The sequence below is a fragment of the Dasypus novemcinctus genome, chromosome 3 (assembly GCF_030445035.2).
Source record: "Dasypus novemcinctus isolate mDasNov1 chromosome 3, mDasNov1.1.hap2, whole genome shotgun sequence".
Classification (NCBI taxonomy): Eukaryota; Metazoa; Chordata; class Mammalia; order Cingulata; family Dasypodidae; genus Dasypus; species Dasypus novemcinctus.
The window spans coordinates 29,911,615-29,929,187 of record NC_080675.1 but is presented as its reverse complement, the minus strand read 5'-3'; the positions used below and the strand labels follow the sequence as shown (position 1 = coordinate 29,929,187).

The window sequence follows — 17,573 nt, the reverse complement described above, 5'->3', positions numbered from 1 at the left end:
GATAACTTTTGACTAACCCTGCTATGAAATATGCCACTCTGAGTGAGGTGGTCTGGAAAAAGGACAAATGGAAGTCTACATGCTATGTGTCAAAAGTATAAGTAAAATTAACAAGTAATTAAATAAAATATATTCTATCCTCTTTTACCTTGGCAAATATACCTTTATAACTACCAGGAAAGCCAGGTTCACATTTAGAATTCTTGGATTCCTCAGAGTTCTGCTTTGGAAAATGGCGGCGTAAAGAGAACAAGCTGCCTCGTCCCCCTTCTCTCCCCACCCTTGGCTCCATCCTATATCACAAGAGGTTTCTGGTATTAATGTGTGCAGATGCCACAACCCACATGGCCAAGCTCTATCAACACCCTTGCAAACAGCTCCCCTTGACTACACAGACATCATGATGATGTACACAGACATCATACTTGGTTTCAGGAAGATGGATCCAGGGAAGAGCTCCACACAAGCCCGGGGAATAAACTCAGTGTAGTTTGGGCAGGAAACTATGGGGTCCTACTCAGAATGTGGAATATGATCTTAACTGGGTGTATGGACTTAAGACAGGCTGCCATCTTGGCCTTGTGGATGTGTAGTTCCATGGGGATGAATGTGGCCAGAGAAGAGCAGACGACAGCCATCTAAACAGATCAGGGGCCATTCTGCTTGAGTCTAAGGGTAGTATTGCTGTATGGCTAAACTATATTGCCAAAATTTATTCCATTCCCCTTGGCTCACCTGCTTGGTCTTCTTCTCGGGTCCAATTTCCTACTTAATAGCCCATTCATGTTCTGTTGGGCTCAGGACTCTACCAGAGAAACCAAAGTTAGCTCTGTTATTGACAGATAGATATCAAATCTTTCAGAGTAACTGATTTTTAGATACTGCTCAATATAAAGTACCTAGAATTAAAAGCCCTTTGTCAGACCAGCTATTTATTCATTCTGAACCAATTCTTCTACAAGCATTTAAAAGCCATCACTAAAGCAAAAGCAATGTAAGCCTCAATTCACCATTTTGCCAGAAATTTCCCTTCAGGTTTTTCTTAGAGAAAATTTTAAGGAAAGGCAAAAAGCTCTCCATCTTGTACATCTTCTATCCTGATGAAGACAAATAGCTTCTCTGCAGTTACCTTTCCTGCTGATTTTCCTGGTATTTTGATATAAGCTGTGTGGAGGAGCTGGAAGGCATATCAGGCCAGTATCAGCCCATTGGCAGGAGCGGTGCACTTGGGCATGCTCTCTTTGGTATTTGCAGTGCTCTGCCTCATGCAAGTTAAGTGTTGACCTCTTCCATCTTTCCTTTTCCTACAGCTCGAGAGGAGAATGTGGCCACTTTCCGAGGCTCAGAGTACCTGTGCTACGACCTGTCCCAGAACCCAATCCAGAGCAGTAGCGATGAGATTACCCTCTCCTTTAAGACCTGGCAGCGAAACGGGCTCATCCTGCATACGGGCAAGTCAGCTGACTATGTCAACCTGGCTCTGAAGGATGGCGCGGTCTCCTTGGTCATTAACCTGGGGTCCGGGGCCTTTGAGGCCATCGTGGAGCCTGTGAATGGCAAATTCAACGACAACGCCTGGCATGATGTCAAAGTCACACGCAACCTTCGGCAGGTAATGGTTGAGGGGAGAGAGAGCCTGGAAGGCTCATCTTAGGCATTTGGGCAGGAAATTGGTAAAGTAAGCAATGCACGAGGTAGAGAGGGTAGAGAAGGGTTTGAATGTGTCAGAGTCTAATTTTGTCCCACTCTTCGCATTTTCACAAGGAAAATTATTAAAATATGTTTCTTCTCATACTTCAATTCTCCATTTGTGGCTATTATTTAAGAAAAAAATTCAGTGGTATAAATAATAAATGTTTCATCTCTTTTATTCTGCTTTCCTTTTTATCATTTTCTTTAGTGACATTGAAATCTTATCGTATTATTGTTAACTTCGATTGGGTACAGTGTTTTGTTTCTGCAGCTTGGTAGATTTTACACATTCTTTGAATATATGTTTTTCTTTTTAATTAAGTTAGTCATTGCCATGATGCCATAATTTTAATTCCCTCCAGAGAATGTCTTCCTTTCTCTCTTCCTTTTAATTTACCCTCCCTCTCCCTGCTTGCCCCCTCCCCACCCCCCCGGCCCCTTTTCCTGTTATTTTAACCTCTAGCTTTGGAATTGATTAGCTGGAATCTTTCTAAATTCCTGTTTCTCTGTTCCTTGATGCGGTGGCTACTTTACTGCCCCTGTCTTTACCTCTGAGACTCTTCAGTTGACTGGGAGGCCTGGAGAATGGAAGCACTCAAATTAAAAAGTCAACTTTGGAGCAGCCTCTCCCGGTTCTCTCCATGCTTGAGAACTCCCATCGCTTGCCGTGTCTATGCAGGCCACTTGGTCAGGTGACAACACCCTCAGCGAGCCTTAGCCAAGTGAAGTTGTTTTCAATTTAGTAAATAGTAGTAGTAGTACCTTACCAGCCCATAAGAGAAAAAGAAAAGCATTTCCCATCAAAGTCAAGGTCTGTGATGAGACTGCCTTTTCCGGGTTGTCATTTTCACTTGAAAGCACATGATAGCCGTAATACCCAATGTCATGCTGAAGAATGCTGTGGAGGCCATCTGTTTGGGAGAGTCTGTCCTATTTGTGGTGAAGTTGCCAAATAACACAAAAGGGCCCAATCATCTTAAAACACTGGGATTGGACATCTTTGAATCACTGTTCTGTGTTTTTCCTCCAAGGCCAAAGAACCCTATTGCTGATGTTTTCTTTCATCAACCCTTTCCATACATACCCAGAGGAGACCATCTCAACAGTCAAGAGAACTCAAATCAAATTTCCATTTGCTAACGTATAAGGGCTTGATATGTTTGAGCTGCAGAGGCTGGACCAAAAGGTGAAAATGTGACCTTTTGCCAGTTTTGACTGGCAGATACCCAATTATACCCTGTAGGCATGAGCCAGCTAAGGGGAGAATTTTCAGGTACTGGGGAACAGAATTAGGCTGTGGTTCTCACCAGCCAATCTGTTTCTCTAATTTTCTCTACCCCACACACTTCCTTGGCATTCTGGAATGATTCCAATTAGCCCAAGAAAGGCTCGCTTTTATTTCTAGTATAATACTTTTCTAAAATAGAATCAGGTCCCAATTAAGCCCTTTAGACTGGGAGAGGATAAGCAAAAATGTAACTCAAATGAGTTGTGCTGTTTCAGTCAGACCAACTAGAGGAAAGCAGGCTTGGAAGGTTTCTCTTCCAAATTCTAAAGCCCAACTTCTCTCTGTGCCCTTGGACAAACCATTTCCCCTTTCTAGAGCAGTTTCCATTTGTGAAATGGTGATTACAATCCTCCCCAGCCATGTGTGGTGGCTGAATATGCAAAGCACCTTATGTTCCAGAAGGATTATGAGCTCATCCATGATTTACAGTGCCCAGCCTTCCATCTAAAAGGTGACTGCATCTGTTTGGTACCAAGGAGGCAGCTAAGTGGAGCATTTGGTCCAGATGGCTACAGGGTTCTAGGGTGTTGGGGTATTTCTTGATAGAGGGGATATTTAATCTCTTGCGAGAAAGTGCACCTAAAATTCGGCCTCAGTTGAACTCCTGGCTGCATGCGTGCAGCTGAATGCGGTTTATTGAAAGAGATGGAAATCTCAGAAAAGCAGAATTGATATCGCAAACCAAGCCTTTCAGCAGTGCATAATCTAGGATTATTTTGCCCATTAAAATACATTTATGACATCTTTTTGAGTTCCTGAGGATAAATTTGAAGGGATGGGATGCCCCTGTCTATTTCAATTAAACTTTAAAAAGATTCATATACATCTGATAGTTTATGGCAATCTCATCCACCTTTTTAAGGCTGAATGGCTTTTTTGGAAGAAAATTCATCTGAAGAAAGCTTACCTGGAGTTTCCTAGAGTATTCATTGCCAAATGTTGTAGAACTCTAGTCATTTCTTCCTTCATGTTTATACACACATGGTTTTGTTTTTAAGACAAGTCAGTCCCATGGCAGATTACTTTATTGAGGTTTCTGATCCAAGAAGCAATGTGGACTATAATTGGGATTAGTGGGTTTTTTTTGGTTTTTGTTTTTTGCCCATGACCTGCCTGCCTGGGTTCAAGATCATGACCATCAAGTAAATTGCTTTACCTCTCTGTTCTACTTTTGTTCAACCACAAGCACTGAACTGGGATTACCAGTCTTTCAGCCTTCCTGCCTCCCAGTTTAGGGTGTGTTGGCAATTTAGTATCTGAAGAACAACAAGGACGCTAATTGCAGGGCTTCGCATATCATGTTCACCAGCTGATCCTCTCAGCAATTCCTGCAAGAAATCATTTAAAATCTTGAAAAGCATTTTTAAAGGGGGAGTGGGAAGAAAGACATACAGACAGGAGGCATTCTGGGAAAGTAAAAGTAGTAACATCATTGGGTACTAAAGAAGACTCTAATCTCTTGAATGCATTGTAATGACACAGGCATTCTAAACTGAGAGGAAATGAAAGAGAATATTCCTCTCATTACCACCATAAATCCTCAAAAGTCAAGAAGGTACATGGATCTTTAAATTGCCTGTGGAAACCCAGAATAAGCTACATTGTGTAGACTTCCTATGATAGGTGTGATCAGTGAATGTTTTAAGTTCTTTTCTTTCTAGGACAAGGTCATGCTCGTCCATCCATGTAGTCAGTCACATGTAAAAAAATATTCCCCTCATATTGGTATCTCACCTCTTTCTACCTGTTTATCTACATGTGGAACAATAACCTTTGGGTATCTTTTCTTTCAGAGCAGGTGAAATGTGTATGTGTTAGGGGGTGGGAAGGGAAAGGGGGCAGTGTTCCCTCTGAAGAGTCCTTGGAAAGTAAGTGTGATGGTGATTCTAACTGGGCTGAGGTTTGTTCTGTGTGGTATTTGGAAGAGGGGGGAGCCTTACATGACAAGATGGAACACAGCTCCTTTCCTGGCTGTGTCCCGGACGGCTGGCAAGGTTTTCCATAGAGTTCTGGTCTCATTGTCTCCCCCCACTCGCCTTTTCTGTTGTTGGGTGCCTTTTTTTGAAAAACTAACACAAGATCATTCATGCAATGTGTCATTTTACTAACCAACTAATGTACTAACACCCTAACGACTCATCTCTGTTTTTAATTTTTTTAATTAACAATCGTTCTGTTCACAATTTTTTAATTTCCTTTCTTCCCCCTTTTCCGCAAAGCACTCAGGCATTGGACACGCTATGGTAAACAAACTACATTGTCTGGTAGATATCATTCTTATTGTCTCTTTTTTTGGGTTTGCCGTGTGTTGCCCCCCTTTTCCTCCCTGAACCCCCTTAAACCTCTTTGAACTTGTTTCTTCTTCTTTTTAAATTTGTGTTGAATTAAATGCAAGCCTTTCTTTTTTCTTTAAAGAAATAAAAATGGAAGGGGATGCATCTGTCCTGGAAATGAAATTTGGCCAGGTTTGGTGGGGATGGTTTCCTTTTCTCCTCCCCCTTTTTTTTTCCTACAAGTATTTTATTTTAAAAAAAGATTTTCCATTTAGCTAAATTTGTTCTGTTTTGTTTTCTTATTTTGCAACCTCCAAGTTACAGACTAGGGACCGCAGAGATTGATAGATTTACAGTGAGACCTTTCTTCTCTCTATCTCTTCCTATCCCGACACTCCTACCCCTTTTTTTGTCCTTCTCCTTGCTCCTTGAACCCTTTGCTCTTTCCCTTTCATGTGGCCATGGCTGTCACAGGTGATCTGGGGAAGAAAGTACTCTAATTTGCCTTTCCCTTCTTTTACCATATTCCCCCACCGTGGCCAAAAGGAGCTCTACCAATTGTGTTCTCCTCACAGGCTCTGCATGGCATGTTTCTGTCTCGTGTATTTCCCTATGGGCATCAGACTCGTTTCCCTCATTCTCCTCCTCATTACTAACAACCTACCAACCACCAATCCAATTCCACACTCTTTTCTTTTTTTTTTTCCTACTCTTTTTCATTTTCCTATCATCCTTCATATATTTTGGGGTTGGTTTTGGACTTTTTCTTTTCTTTTTATTTTAGTGAGGGAGGTGGCAGGCAGGGAAAAAAACTACCCTTTAGTTTTGAGTGCTTCCCCCGCCCCACCCCCCCCGCCACTTCCATCTTCATCTTCAGTTTGTTCAGTGCATGTAAGTATGAAGTGGATTTTTTGGTTCTTTCCTTTATTTCTCCCAGTCCTTTACCACTTCCCTACCTACCTTTTTTCTTCTGCCTTCTCTCTTGGCTCCAGAAAATTTCTGCATGGGCGTGTTAGTGTGTGGTGTGTGCACGCTTTGCGGCCCCATCTTTTCTCTCTGCTGTCTGCACCTCTCATGGGTATTGGGTGTGTGGGTGCTGTTTCTCCCCTGTGGGCATTATTATTATTATTTTGGTTATTATGCCTCATTGTTTCTTTATTTTGTTAGAGTTGCCTTTTCGTTTTGGGTCATTTCTTCTCTCGGTGGTGGTGGTGGTGGTGACAGCTAAGGCGGGTAAGGGTTGGTGTCCTGGGGTAGTTCATGGCATGCATCATCCATGAGACATCAAAAGTTAGGCCCTTTTTCTTCCCTTTCTGAGCGCATGTTTGTCAGTGTGGTATGAACCAAAAAAGAAAGAAAAAAAAAAAAGAAAGAAAAGAAAAAAAGGAAAAGAAATCATCAACAACCAAAGACCAACCCCTAACCAACTCCACTGTCAAATGTCTCCGTTGCTGTTTTTCACTACCACCCTGAATAACAATCATTTACAAAATAAATGATCATTCTTACCAATGAACTGAAATAAGTGATGTCGTCTGAGGATGGTTCCATTTTCTAGCCTGCCTGAGTGAAGCGTGCAATGGGTAGAACTAGGCATACAGTTGGCAATTCCAACAAACTCTCCCATGGATCTGCAGGGGACCACTGAAGACTTGGGCCATAGGGAGGCAGACCAGAAAATGGAACTTGGCTGCACATACCAAAATGAAGCCAAATTAGAAAAAATACCTCGCCAAAATCTTAATGAAAATGACGCCACAAGTAGGGGAAGCCACTGTTTTTTGATAGGACTGTAAGGTCATTGCTGGGATTTTTTTTTTGTCCCTATGTCCCTCCGCCAGGTGACAATCTCTGTGGATGGCATCCTAACCACGACAGGCTACACTCAAGAGGACTACACCATGCTAGGCTCGGATGACTTCTTCTATGTGGGAGGAAGCCCAAGCACTGCTGACCTGCCCGGCTCACCCGTCAGCAACAACTTCATGGGCTGTCTTAAAGAGGTAAATTTCATAAAATTCCATTTAATGCAATGTGTGACCATTTAAGAACCAATGAGTGTTCCAGGTCAATGAGTAGATGTGACCTCTAATCTTTTCTTTGAGGTCATAGGTTGTAGCAGAATAGTCTTTGGACTTGGACCCAGCTTAGGCTGGTTGTGTGATCTTGAGTTTGCCACCTAAGTACTCTGTGACTCAGTTTCTTCATCTAACTAATGGGGAATCTTATCTCATAGGTAGGTGTGCTCTATAAATTAAGTGAAATAAAATAGAGGAAAGGCCTTTTGAAATCACAAGGAACTAGAACTGTGTATAGCTTGATTTTGTGCTTTTGGCTTAGCAAGCAGGAACGCTGTAGCTAAAAATGGCTCAATTTGTGGTTGTGTGTCTTGTCAAGAATAAAATATACGTCTTATTTTACTTTTGCTAAGCCTGGTGTTCCCAAGATTCTCATTATTTTAGATAAAGAAAAATTCTCAGAATGTAATAGTCAAGCCCAGAAAACTGTTTTTTCTTCCCCCCCGCGAAAGCCAGTAGCTGTGAGAAAGCAGTGGGGCTTTGCCATTTTTCATCTATTACTATTGTAGCTGATGTGTTGAGACCTCTGTCTGAGAGCAAAGGATCCTCATTCAAGTATAAGTTCAATCTCTAAGGTCAATTGTTGAGGCAAAAGAATAAGACTTGATTTGGTGAGTTCTTTCTGAACACTCTGTCATCAGAGTAGTACAGTGAACATTTTGTTTAATCAAAGATAAGCTTGATTGCCTAAGATATCTATACCATTTCCCTGGGGAAATTCCTTGAGAAGCTAACAGTGTTTCTTCTTGTAGATGAAATCCCTTGTGCCATCTGAAGAGCCTCCTGGCAGGGCATATTTCATTCGTCTTATGGTGATTTAAAATTTGTTGAACTTAAGTTATATATGAGATGGCATTGCACATACCTTCATTCACACCATCTAATGTTGAGCATGTCCAGAAAGAAATTGGCATATAGTGGGTGTGTAATAAGTATTTATTGAATGAAACTATTCATCAAATAATCATTGGGTGCTTTTGTGTGTGTAAGGAGACGTGGTGGCTCTTTTCAAGCTGTGGTCTCCATGGACTTTACAATCGAGGACAGGAGATGAGATCAATAAGTGAATAATCACAGTGTAGGGCACCATGGGTTCAGTGCCACAGACTAAGGGCTCTAATTAAATCGAGGACACAGAGATAAATTTTAGGTGGGGGCCAGTTTAAGGGAGGAAGTGGTTTTTCAGTGGGACCTTGTTGCATTAAACCATGTGTGAATTGAGAGGAAGCGTTAGAAAGGAGAGACAAAACAAAAGAGGGAAAATTCCAATTACAACTCTGTATTGCTCTCAGTCTGAAGGAGGAATCCCAGTAGAGGACCTGAAGAGAGCTTTCCTCTCTGGTGGACATTGCCTGGGCTCTGCTGTTTCAGGGATTCCAATGTCATTCCTGGTGGAATTGTGAAAGACATAGAGCACTGTGGGATTTATTCCCATTTGGATAAAGGCACAAACTGCTCACTCTCTAATGAACCCTGAAAGGCTCTTAACCACTTAAATCACACTACGTTGGAATTGCACTCTCATTAGAAACAGATAGGAACTCGCCTGTTACCAAGTTTGTGGCTCATGAATGAATGAGGCATTGATTGCCATGGGCGGCTCATACATTTCTGTAGTGAAACATGGAGTTTCCCCCCAACAGCACTGAGGGGTGCCTTCCAGGACCTATTTTCACCTGCACATGATTCATCTCTCGGCTATGTGTTTTGAGACAAAGGAGAAATTTCTCAACCACAAATCTGTCTATTAATCAAGAATGATGTTCCTGTACACTCTGAAAGAGGCCTATAAAAACACAAAGATGCCACTGATGGCTTTTGCTATGCAGAATCTGAAATGAATGAAAATCCATGTGCACACACACACAAATGCTTATACTGCCCATGTAGGGAGCAGGCAAATTTCAAAATCCTGTGGCAAATGTCACTTCAAAGCTTAAAAGTTAAAGGCAGTTCTGAATAAACAGTGTCAATAGTAGAAATAACTGTAATTAATGATTTAAATATATATATAACACATACCTTCACAAGCAGCACAAATCTGCTTTTAAGTCTAGACCAAATTAGAAAAAAAAGATACCAAAATATTGGGAGAAATGGTAGGCAAAATTAGAACTTTATTCATTTGTACCTGCATCTCTCTTTACTGTCTTTTAAAGGATTTTGGAGGCTTTTTCATGTGTCTGAATGTTTTAAAAAGATAGCTTTGAGTCTAATGTAGCCCTACATTTCAGGCTTTCCATTTAATTATTATGATTCGCTTCTCTGTGGAGAGGTATGTGAAAGTCTTCTCATGTTCTCTGTTGTTGTCTCTTACAAATTAGTAAACAATTAAGAGCTTCTACCTACATTGGGCTTTCACTCTTGATAAATCCCACTTACTTACCCATTTTAACTATTTGCCTTTAGAACAGTCTCCAGTTTTTAAATAAACTCCTTCCTCATTTCCTTAATTCTCATTCTTCCTTTCTCTCTCTTCTCTTGGCAGTTGTGGTCCTAAGTTACCCTATACTGAACTAGGTGCTTTTATGTGTCATTTTCTTCAGATCTGGAACTTGGTAAAGGGGCTAGGAAACTTCTGTTCCACGTCATTGATGCTTCTTTGCAAATGGCACAAAACAGGTTTTATCTTTGAAGCTACAGTTATTTCACACCTAAAAGATAAGGTCTGGCTCCATAATTGAGCCAAATTGACCATAGATTTCTCCTGTTTGCCCACCTTCTAACTTGAAAGCATGACAAACACCCTAACAATGAGTGGCCAAGTTGTTATCAAATTGGTGCTGTGATTCCCCATGGAACCTACTTATCAATGTGAGATATGTGTCCACTTAAACATCATGAAATCAGCTTCTTGTTTCTCTTCATGTTTTCATGCTTTAACATGTCTTATTTTTGTTCTTATTGTATCCCCAGTTCTGAGAATTGTTCTTGGTACCTAGCAGGCTCTCTATACATATTTTCCAAGTCATATTACATGTCTGTAAATTAATACGTTTCTTTCTTAGGGAACTTTTCATAGGCATTAATGACCATGTGACTTTCTGGAGATGACTTGAGTGTATCTTGACATGACACTAGTTGAATCTTTTAAGAAATTGCCAACTATCTGATAGGAAAGAAGTATTTCACAAAAGCCTCAGCAAAGCTATGAGAAATGGATTGGAACCTCCCCTAGGAAGAACAGGATTAAAAAGGCTTTGAGAGATATAGTATTCCAAAATGAAAAAAGCACTGGGATTTAAAATCAGAAAACCTGGTTGTGAATACCAACTTTATCAGCAACTATGTGCCTTCAATAAGTCATTGGCCTTATTTGAATCTCAGTTTCCTAATCTGTAACATGGAGATAATAAGACCTTTTTGGCACAACTTTTATGAAATAATGTACATAAAAGTGAAAAACATACAGCATCATATGAGAATGTTTTGCTATAATATTTTTACTATGGATTATGTAATGCACCTTAAAAACGTTTATGAATGTAAATATAAGCATAAGGGAATATGCATTAGCCCCTCTATATCTCTATATTTCCCATATTAGGAAATCACTGTCAAGGAAAATAAAAACTTTATTCTGAAGTTTGCCCCACTATAATTCTCTCATTTTTGCTGAAGATGTGATTAGAAGTTACGTGACATAGAGATAACATACTGTCATGACCACTCCTAGTCTTTACCTTGTTTATTGTCTTTAAAACATGTCTATTTGTTCATTTCATTTATCAGTTCACAGGTGTAACTCCAATACCTAGCACAGTCCCTGGTATATAAAATCTGCTCAATAAATATACCTGGAATGAATGAATGGCTAAATTAATTAGAAAGTTAGCTTCACGGCGCTCAAAAGTTGTTTGGAGTTTTGGTACAAATATGTACTGAATCTTACAATGCCAAGGTCCATGCTAAGGGAGCACAGTACTAGGGTGGATCAGACAAAGATCCTGCCTTAGAGGACCTCACAGGTAGTTGGGGAGGAAGACACACAACCATAATTTCAATAAAAGGCAGTAAAGGCTCCCAAAGGGGCATTCACAGGTGCAATGAGGCTGCTGTAGAGCAGTGCTCAGGGAAGCCTCTGTGGAGGAGATAATGACCAAGATGAGTCTATAAGAATGAGTAGGTGTTCATAGAAAAATGGTAGGAATGGTGCTCCAGGATGATGGGGCAGTGTGAGCAAAGGCATAGAGGTAGGAAACAACATGGCACCTGGGTGGGGAACTTATAAACAGTTTGCTAATTTCAAGGCATAAAATAAGAGATTAGGAGTTGTGGAGATGTGGCTGCGAGATTAGGTAGGAACTGGGTCATAGAGGATTTTATTTCATGCTAAACTTTTGGGCCTTGTTCTGTAGGTAATGCGGAGCCATTGAAGGACTATAAGCAGTGGAGTAACAAGGTCAGATTGACATCTTGTCCATCAGGTCTTCACTTCTTGAGTACTGGAGATAGTTTACCTACTGCTTCCTCCTAATGTATATTTTTGTCCTAGGAAGTTCAAGAGCAGGGATGGGAAGCATGGTCCATCCAGCTTCAGCATTGGGGTTGGAAACGTGCCTCTGTTAGTCTTAAAATTTCTATAGAAAAGCACTTCATTCTGACTCCCATTTCACTGTCAATGACTCTCCCCACAAGGGCTTTTCTCCTTTCTTCTGCCTTGGTTTCACTGCACTATTACCATTAGATGAAGCACAATGAGGTGGAGAAAAGTCAAGCCAAGAATGAGTTGCACAGATAGTATCCCCGTAAGATTCACCAGGACCAAGGCACTTACTCAAGCACATTACAATAACCTCCTATGGGTTTGGATCTTCTGTGTTTGATTTGGTTGTTTCTACACCATTCTCCTTTCTTTTACTCTGTTACTTCTCCACTTTTATGTTGGTGCCTCCATTTGCCCATGGAAAGCTCAAGAACTGCTCAGGCGCCTGGGATGGCCTGGCTTATCTCTAATGGAGATGAAGGAAAAGCAAGAGAATTGGGAGAGTGGAACATATATTTAAAGGAAAAAGAATTGGGTAGAACATCATTGTGCACATTACATTCCACATCCCTTTATGATTATTAGCCATTTAAAACCAAATGGGATTTTGCAGCCAGAGATAGTCTCTGAACAGATGATTAATGGTTTAATCTGTAATAACTTTATATTTTATAGAACCCTTATAGGCGTCCACATCTGGTGAGCCAAGCTATTTAAGGCTGTGTTAATTCTGTTAATTGTTATACGTTTATCTGAATTGCTGGCACCTGCGGGCTTTGGGGATAATGTGTTTTGTTGGTGCTTTTTCTTTTCTTCTCTTTTTTTAATACACTTATTTTACCCTATCTCACTGTCTTTTACTGCTGTCTTTCATGCAATATTTAATTTCTCTCTTGGTTTTCCTTTTTTATTGTACTCTGTTTTTCACTTACTATAGTTTATTTTCCCTCCTCTTCTCATTCTCCCTACTTTGTGTCCCCTAGTTCTTAATTTGGGATCCTTCTTGATTTATCAGGTGATGATAGATGGCTCTATCTGTGCAGGTAAATTTAGGCCAGCATTGTACTTAAATATTCCCCTTTTCCTAGATCAAGAATTTGGTGTGGTGCCAGGGTGAGCAAAGACCAAGTGAGTGTTTCAGAGTTGACATGGACGATGAGAGGATGGTGGGCTTTATTAAGTACTGGTCCAGAACTTGAACTTGCCTAGACTCATTATCAGCTGCATGATTTTCAGCAAGCCACTTGACTGCTCTGAACCTCAGGTTTTTTCATCTGTAAAAAGAAATACTAATACTTCAAAGTTTTTATGTCACCTCCATATAAAAAAAAATGGAGGAACTTTAAACTGTGAAACACTGTGGAAATGCTAATGTAGTTATTAATATAAATGATCAGATCTGGCCATCTGAGGGTGACTATCTTGCTGAGGGTCACACAGTTCCTAAGGATTCGAGCTGATCTATTACCATCATGTCTACTGTTACCATCTCTACTAACAAGGTCATAATGATGAAGACTAAAAATGGAAAAAGCTCCTCAGGAAAAGGAAGTGAGTCTCTGGTTAACCCTCCTCTAAGGACTGGTCTTTCACTACCATTTAGAGGCTCTACTTTGTAGGAAAGGTCATTTAATCAGGTGTAAATGTCCTGCTGGGAAACTGGATACAATTACCTATTTCCTACACCTTGTCATTGATTGGACTGAGAGAAATGCAGTTTTTACTTGATTTCCCACTTTGACTGGGCAAATTGATATTGCTCAACCTGGTAATGAAGGAATGATTTTCATTTTGGGACTGAGAGGAAGCTAGCTGTTCTCGGTATAAAGCCCGAGCAGTTGAGTCCCTTTGCCCTGAGCTGCCCACCACAGCTTTGCTTTGGTTCCAGCCCAATGTTTCCTATGAAGCTGGAGCTATTTGCCTTCAATGCCCTCAGAAATCCAGAATGAGGGGCGGCTAATTTTTAGGCTTATTATGAATTTTCAATTTGATCCTGTGAATCTCTTATTTAACTTTGCAGTTTTTTTCCCTCTCTTCAAGATAAATTCAGTGGAACTCATTGCTTTCTAAAAATGGTACTTATTTACAGCAAATGTAATCTACCACAACATTCCCACTGAGACAAAATCTCTTGTGTCTTCAAAATGCCTCAAAGGAGATAAAAAAAAAAAAAGGAGTCCTTACATGCAAATACCTACAGGGAAAAAATAATCATTGAGCTAATTAATTAGTTATTGTTTTCTAAAATTGCTTTGCAAACACAGAAACAACTATTCTGCTAGTGTCATTGTGCTTTTGTCACCTTGTATTGTGCTCCCCATGTGGATGGGGTGCTGCTGTAACTCACTCCTGCATAGATTTCAAGAGAGAGATAAAGACAGATTTTTCACTTCATAAATCAGTGAAGATGCAGCATAGGGTAGCAACATTGCACACCAATTATCAACCAATGAAATTCTCCTCCTTCCCTTTCCCTCGTCCTCTCAGACACTATCAGCAGATGGTCTTATTTCATACTTCATGGAGAAAATAAAACTAGCCAGCTTTTGCTTGCTAACTTTCCCTCCCTCCACTATAGATTTAATTCCAAATAGTCCCATTTTTACCTTTTTTTCTCCTGTCTCTCATCCTCCTCTCTGAGTGTAACTACCATTCTCTTTTCCCTGCTTTGAGATTTAGCCCCTTTTAGGACTAAACTATTCAATGTTCTCTTCACCTGTGTTCCGTCCTTTCAGTTAGAGATGTGTTCAAAAGTCGTTTCCTTGATCCTGTCTCCTGCTCAATTTAAAACTTAGCTTCTTCCTTCCTTACACTGAAAAACATCTTGGGAAAGTTGTCAATATTGCCTGTCTCCTCTACCTTATGATTACTCCTTAACCCTCGACATTTACTTGCAATACTCAGAAGGAACATATATATATATACAGCACGTTAGTGGAATTGTTTACCAAACTTTAGTTAGAAGCACTTTTTTTGTATTCTCCCACAGGCCTTGGTTTATAATTTCATTATAATTGCTATTACTGTTTTTAGCACATATTTTAAAATGACCTGTGTTCATGTTTCCCTGATAGACTGAGCTTCTACAGGACAGAGACCAGGATTTATATAGATTGAATATTTTCTTCAGAGTTAAACATAGTTCCTGGTATATGAATGTATGGAATATATTCTTCAAAAAATTAGTGACTATTTATAAACACCAGTTTTAGAATTTTTACTCTAAACTTCCAATTACTGCTTATACCCATTTTCTCGACAGTGTATCACTCATTCACTTATTAAGGAATGCAGTAAATACTAATGGGGTACCTTGTCTGTTATAAGATCTGTTGTAAGTATTGGAGTATGTGGTGAATGAGATGGTATATAATGTTCCTGAGCCTGTGGAATTTACATTATGGTTCAAGGAGCCTGATTATAAATGTATAAACAACTAATTAAGGGGCATCATGATGATAAAAAGTGTCAAGAGGATAAAGGGATAGTGAGGGGCAGGGAGGGTAGATCTCCTGTAGGCTGAGTGGTCTGGGAAGGATTCTCTGAGGAGGTGATATTTAAGCTTTGACTTAAGATGAAAGAAGGAGTCAGTCATGCAAAGATCTGGGGAAAGACCCATTCCAATCAAAGCAATCTGCAAGTAAACAAAGGGCCCATGGCATGTGCAAGTGTGGCATGTTCAGGAAATTGCAAGGAGACCATGGTGGCTGTGGCACAGTGAGAGAGGTGGCAAGAAGAACAAATCTGTGGCTAGACATTTTGCTTTTCTAAGATGATCCAGTTAGGCAACATCAACTTATCAAGCTCATCCCCGCCTCATCTGCCTGTTTATCACCTATCTAATTCTTTCTCTGTCTCCCTTTATCTTAGGGTCCAGGTTTCCCTTCACATTTATAAGCTCAACTGTACTTAACATCTCTTCCTCTCCTGGATTTTGCTTTTCAATTATCACCATTCTTTCTTCTGCCTTTGACCTAATCTTTGCCTATTTCTTAGGCTACAAATATGTGCTGGTCTGCTCTAACCTTTTTTTAATTTTTTTTTTTAAGATTTATTTATTTACTTATTTCTCTCCCCTTGCCCCCCACCCCGGTTGTCTGTTCTCTGTGTCTATTTGCTGCATCTTCTTTGTCCGCTTCTGTTGTCAGCGGCACGGGAATCTGTGTTTCTTTTTGCTGTGTCATCTTGTTGTGTCATTTCTCCGTGTGGGCAGCACCATTCTTAGGCAGGCTGCACTTTCTTTTGGCGCTGGGCGGTTCTCCTTATGGGGCGCACTCCTTGCGCGTGGGGCTCCCCTATGCGGGGGACACCCCTTCGTGGCATGGCACTCCTTGCGCACCAGCACTGCGCTTAGTCCAGCTCCACATGGGTCAAAAAGGCCCGGGGTTTGAACCTCGGACCTCCCATGTAATAGACGGATGCCCTGGGCTGCCAGGTTCAACTTTTGGTTCTGGCACTGACTACATACGTGCCTTTGGACCAGTTAGTTAGCTTTTCTGTAAGTAACTTTTTTCATCTATAAAATGGTAGCATAATAGTACCTAGCTCATAGAGATTTTATGAGGAGCAAATGAGATGGTAAAACCTTAAACAGAGTCTGGCACATGGAAACAGTAAAACCTTAAACAGAGTCTGGCACATGGAAAGTTATTATTCTCATTTGTTTAGTCCGTAAAATATCTTGCATTCATTTGTTAGCTTTTCTAGCAGGCATATAATCCCTTTGAAAGCAGAGAGGTTTGTGTAGCTCCAGCAATGATGTATATACTCTAGGTTTATTAAGAAAAATAGAAGGTAATTTATTGCCCTCTAAGGATTTCTTGATTGACTATAAAGAAATTGCTGTTTCTCCATCTATATTGTGATCACAATTGAAATGATCCCATTATAAAAATAAGATAACTTCTTCTTTTTAGACATAGTTAAGAAAAAAATGTCTCATTCATAGATAAAAGAAATACATGTGCATATATGAAATACAAAAGTAGTGATTTCACATTTTTATAAATTTCTGGCAATCAAATGGGGTTGTCATGAAGTTTGTCTTTCTTAGTATAATTTTTCTTCATAGATACTGTTCATGTAACAGTTCTTAGAAGTGATGTTTAAAAAGCTAAAGGAAACAAAAATTAAGCTGTGAAATTGGGTGATCACCAATGTCCCTTTCAAGTCTAAACATACACATTTTAAATTGCTTTGAAATGTTTTTTAATCATCCAATAACCTTTTAATGGTTTATGAAGTTATGAAGTTATGTTCTAGACATGATGTTTGGGGTACAAAGATGAATGTCCCTGAAAGATCTTATAGTTCAGGAGTTGGCAACTTTTTCTATAAAGGGCTAGGTCAGTAGTTTCAACTGGGGGCAATGTCTGGAAACATATTTGGTTGTGAAAATTGGAGGTTGCTAATGGCATATAGTAGGTAGAGGCTAGGAATGCTCCTATATAACCTATAATACACAGGACAGCTCCCCACAACAAAGAATTCTCTGGCCCAAAGTGTCAACAGTGCCAAGGTTGAGAAACTCTGGACTAGATGGTAAATATTTTTTGTTTTTCTGGTCATATGTTCTCTATCATAACTACCAAACTCTGCCATTGTAGAGTGAAAACAGCCATAGAGAATATGTATAGCTGTGATCTAATAAAACTGTATTTAAAAAACAGGTAATGTGCTGGACTTTGCCTGAAGGCTGTCATTTGCCCACTCACGCTGTAGTTGAAATGGCAGAAAAACCTGATAATTATGATGCA

The 17,573-nt window shown here is 40.1% G+C and overlaps 1 protein-coding gene across 31 annotated transcripts in view; it reads left to right on the top strand.

The window, feature by feature from the left end:
- Nucleotides 1-17,573, top strand: part of NRXN3 (neurexin 3) — a 1,657,938-nt gene that overhangs the window by 473,395 nt on the left and 1,166,970 nt on the right. For 30 of the 31 annotated variants that reach the window (XR_011648289.1, XR_011648295.1, XR_011648286.1 and 27 more), the window contains 2 exons: nucleotides 1,311-1,612; nucleotides 7,095-7,256. Coding sequence is in view for 19 of the 31 variants with exons in the window: in XM_058292898.2 (XP_058148881.1) it covers nucleotides 1,311-1,612; nucleotides 7,095-7,256 (464 nt within the window). In the remaining 12 variants the exon portion in view is untranslated. Of the gene's footprint in view, nucleotides 1-1,310; nucleotides 1,613-5,199; nucleotides 5,224-7,094; nucleotides 7,257-17,573 lie in introns of all 31 variants that reach the window. The other variant, XM_058292865.2, reaches the window with a different exon arrangement.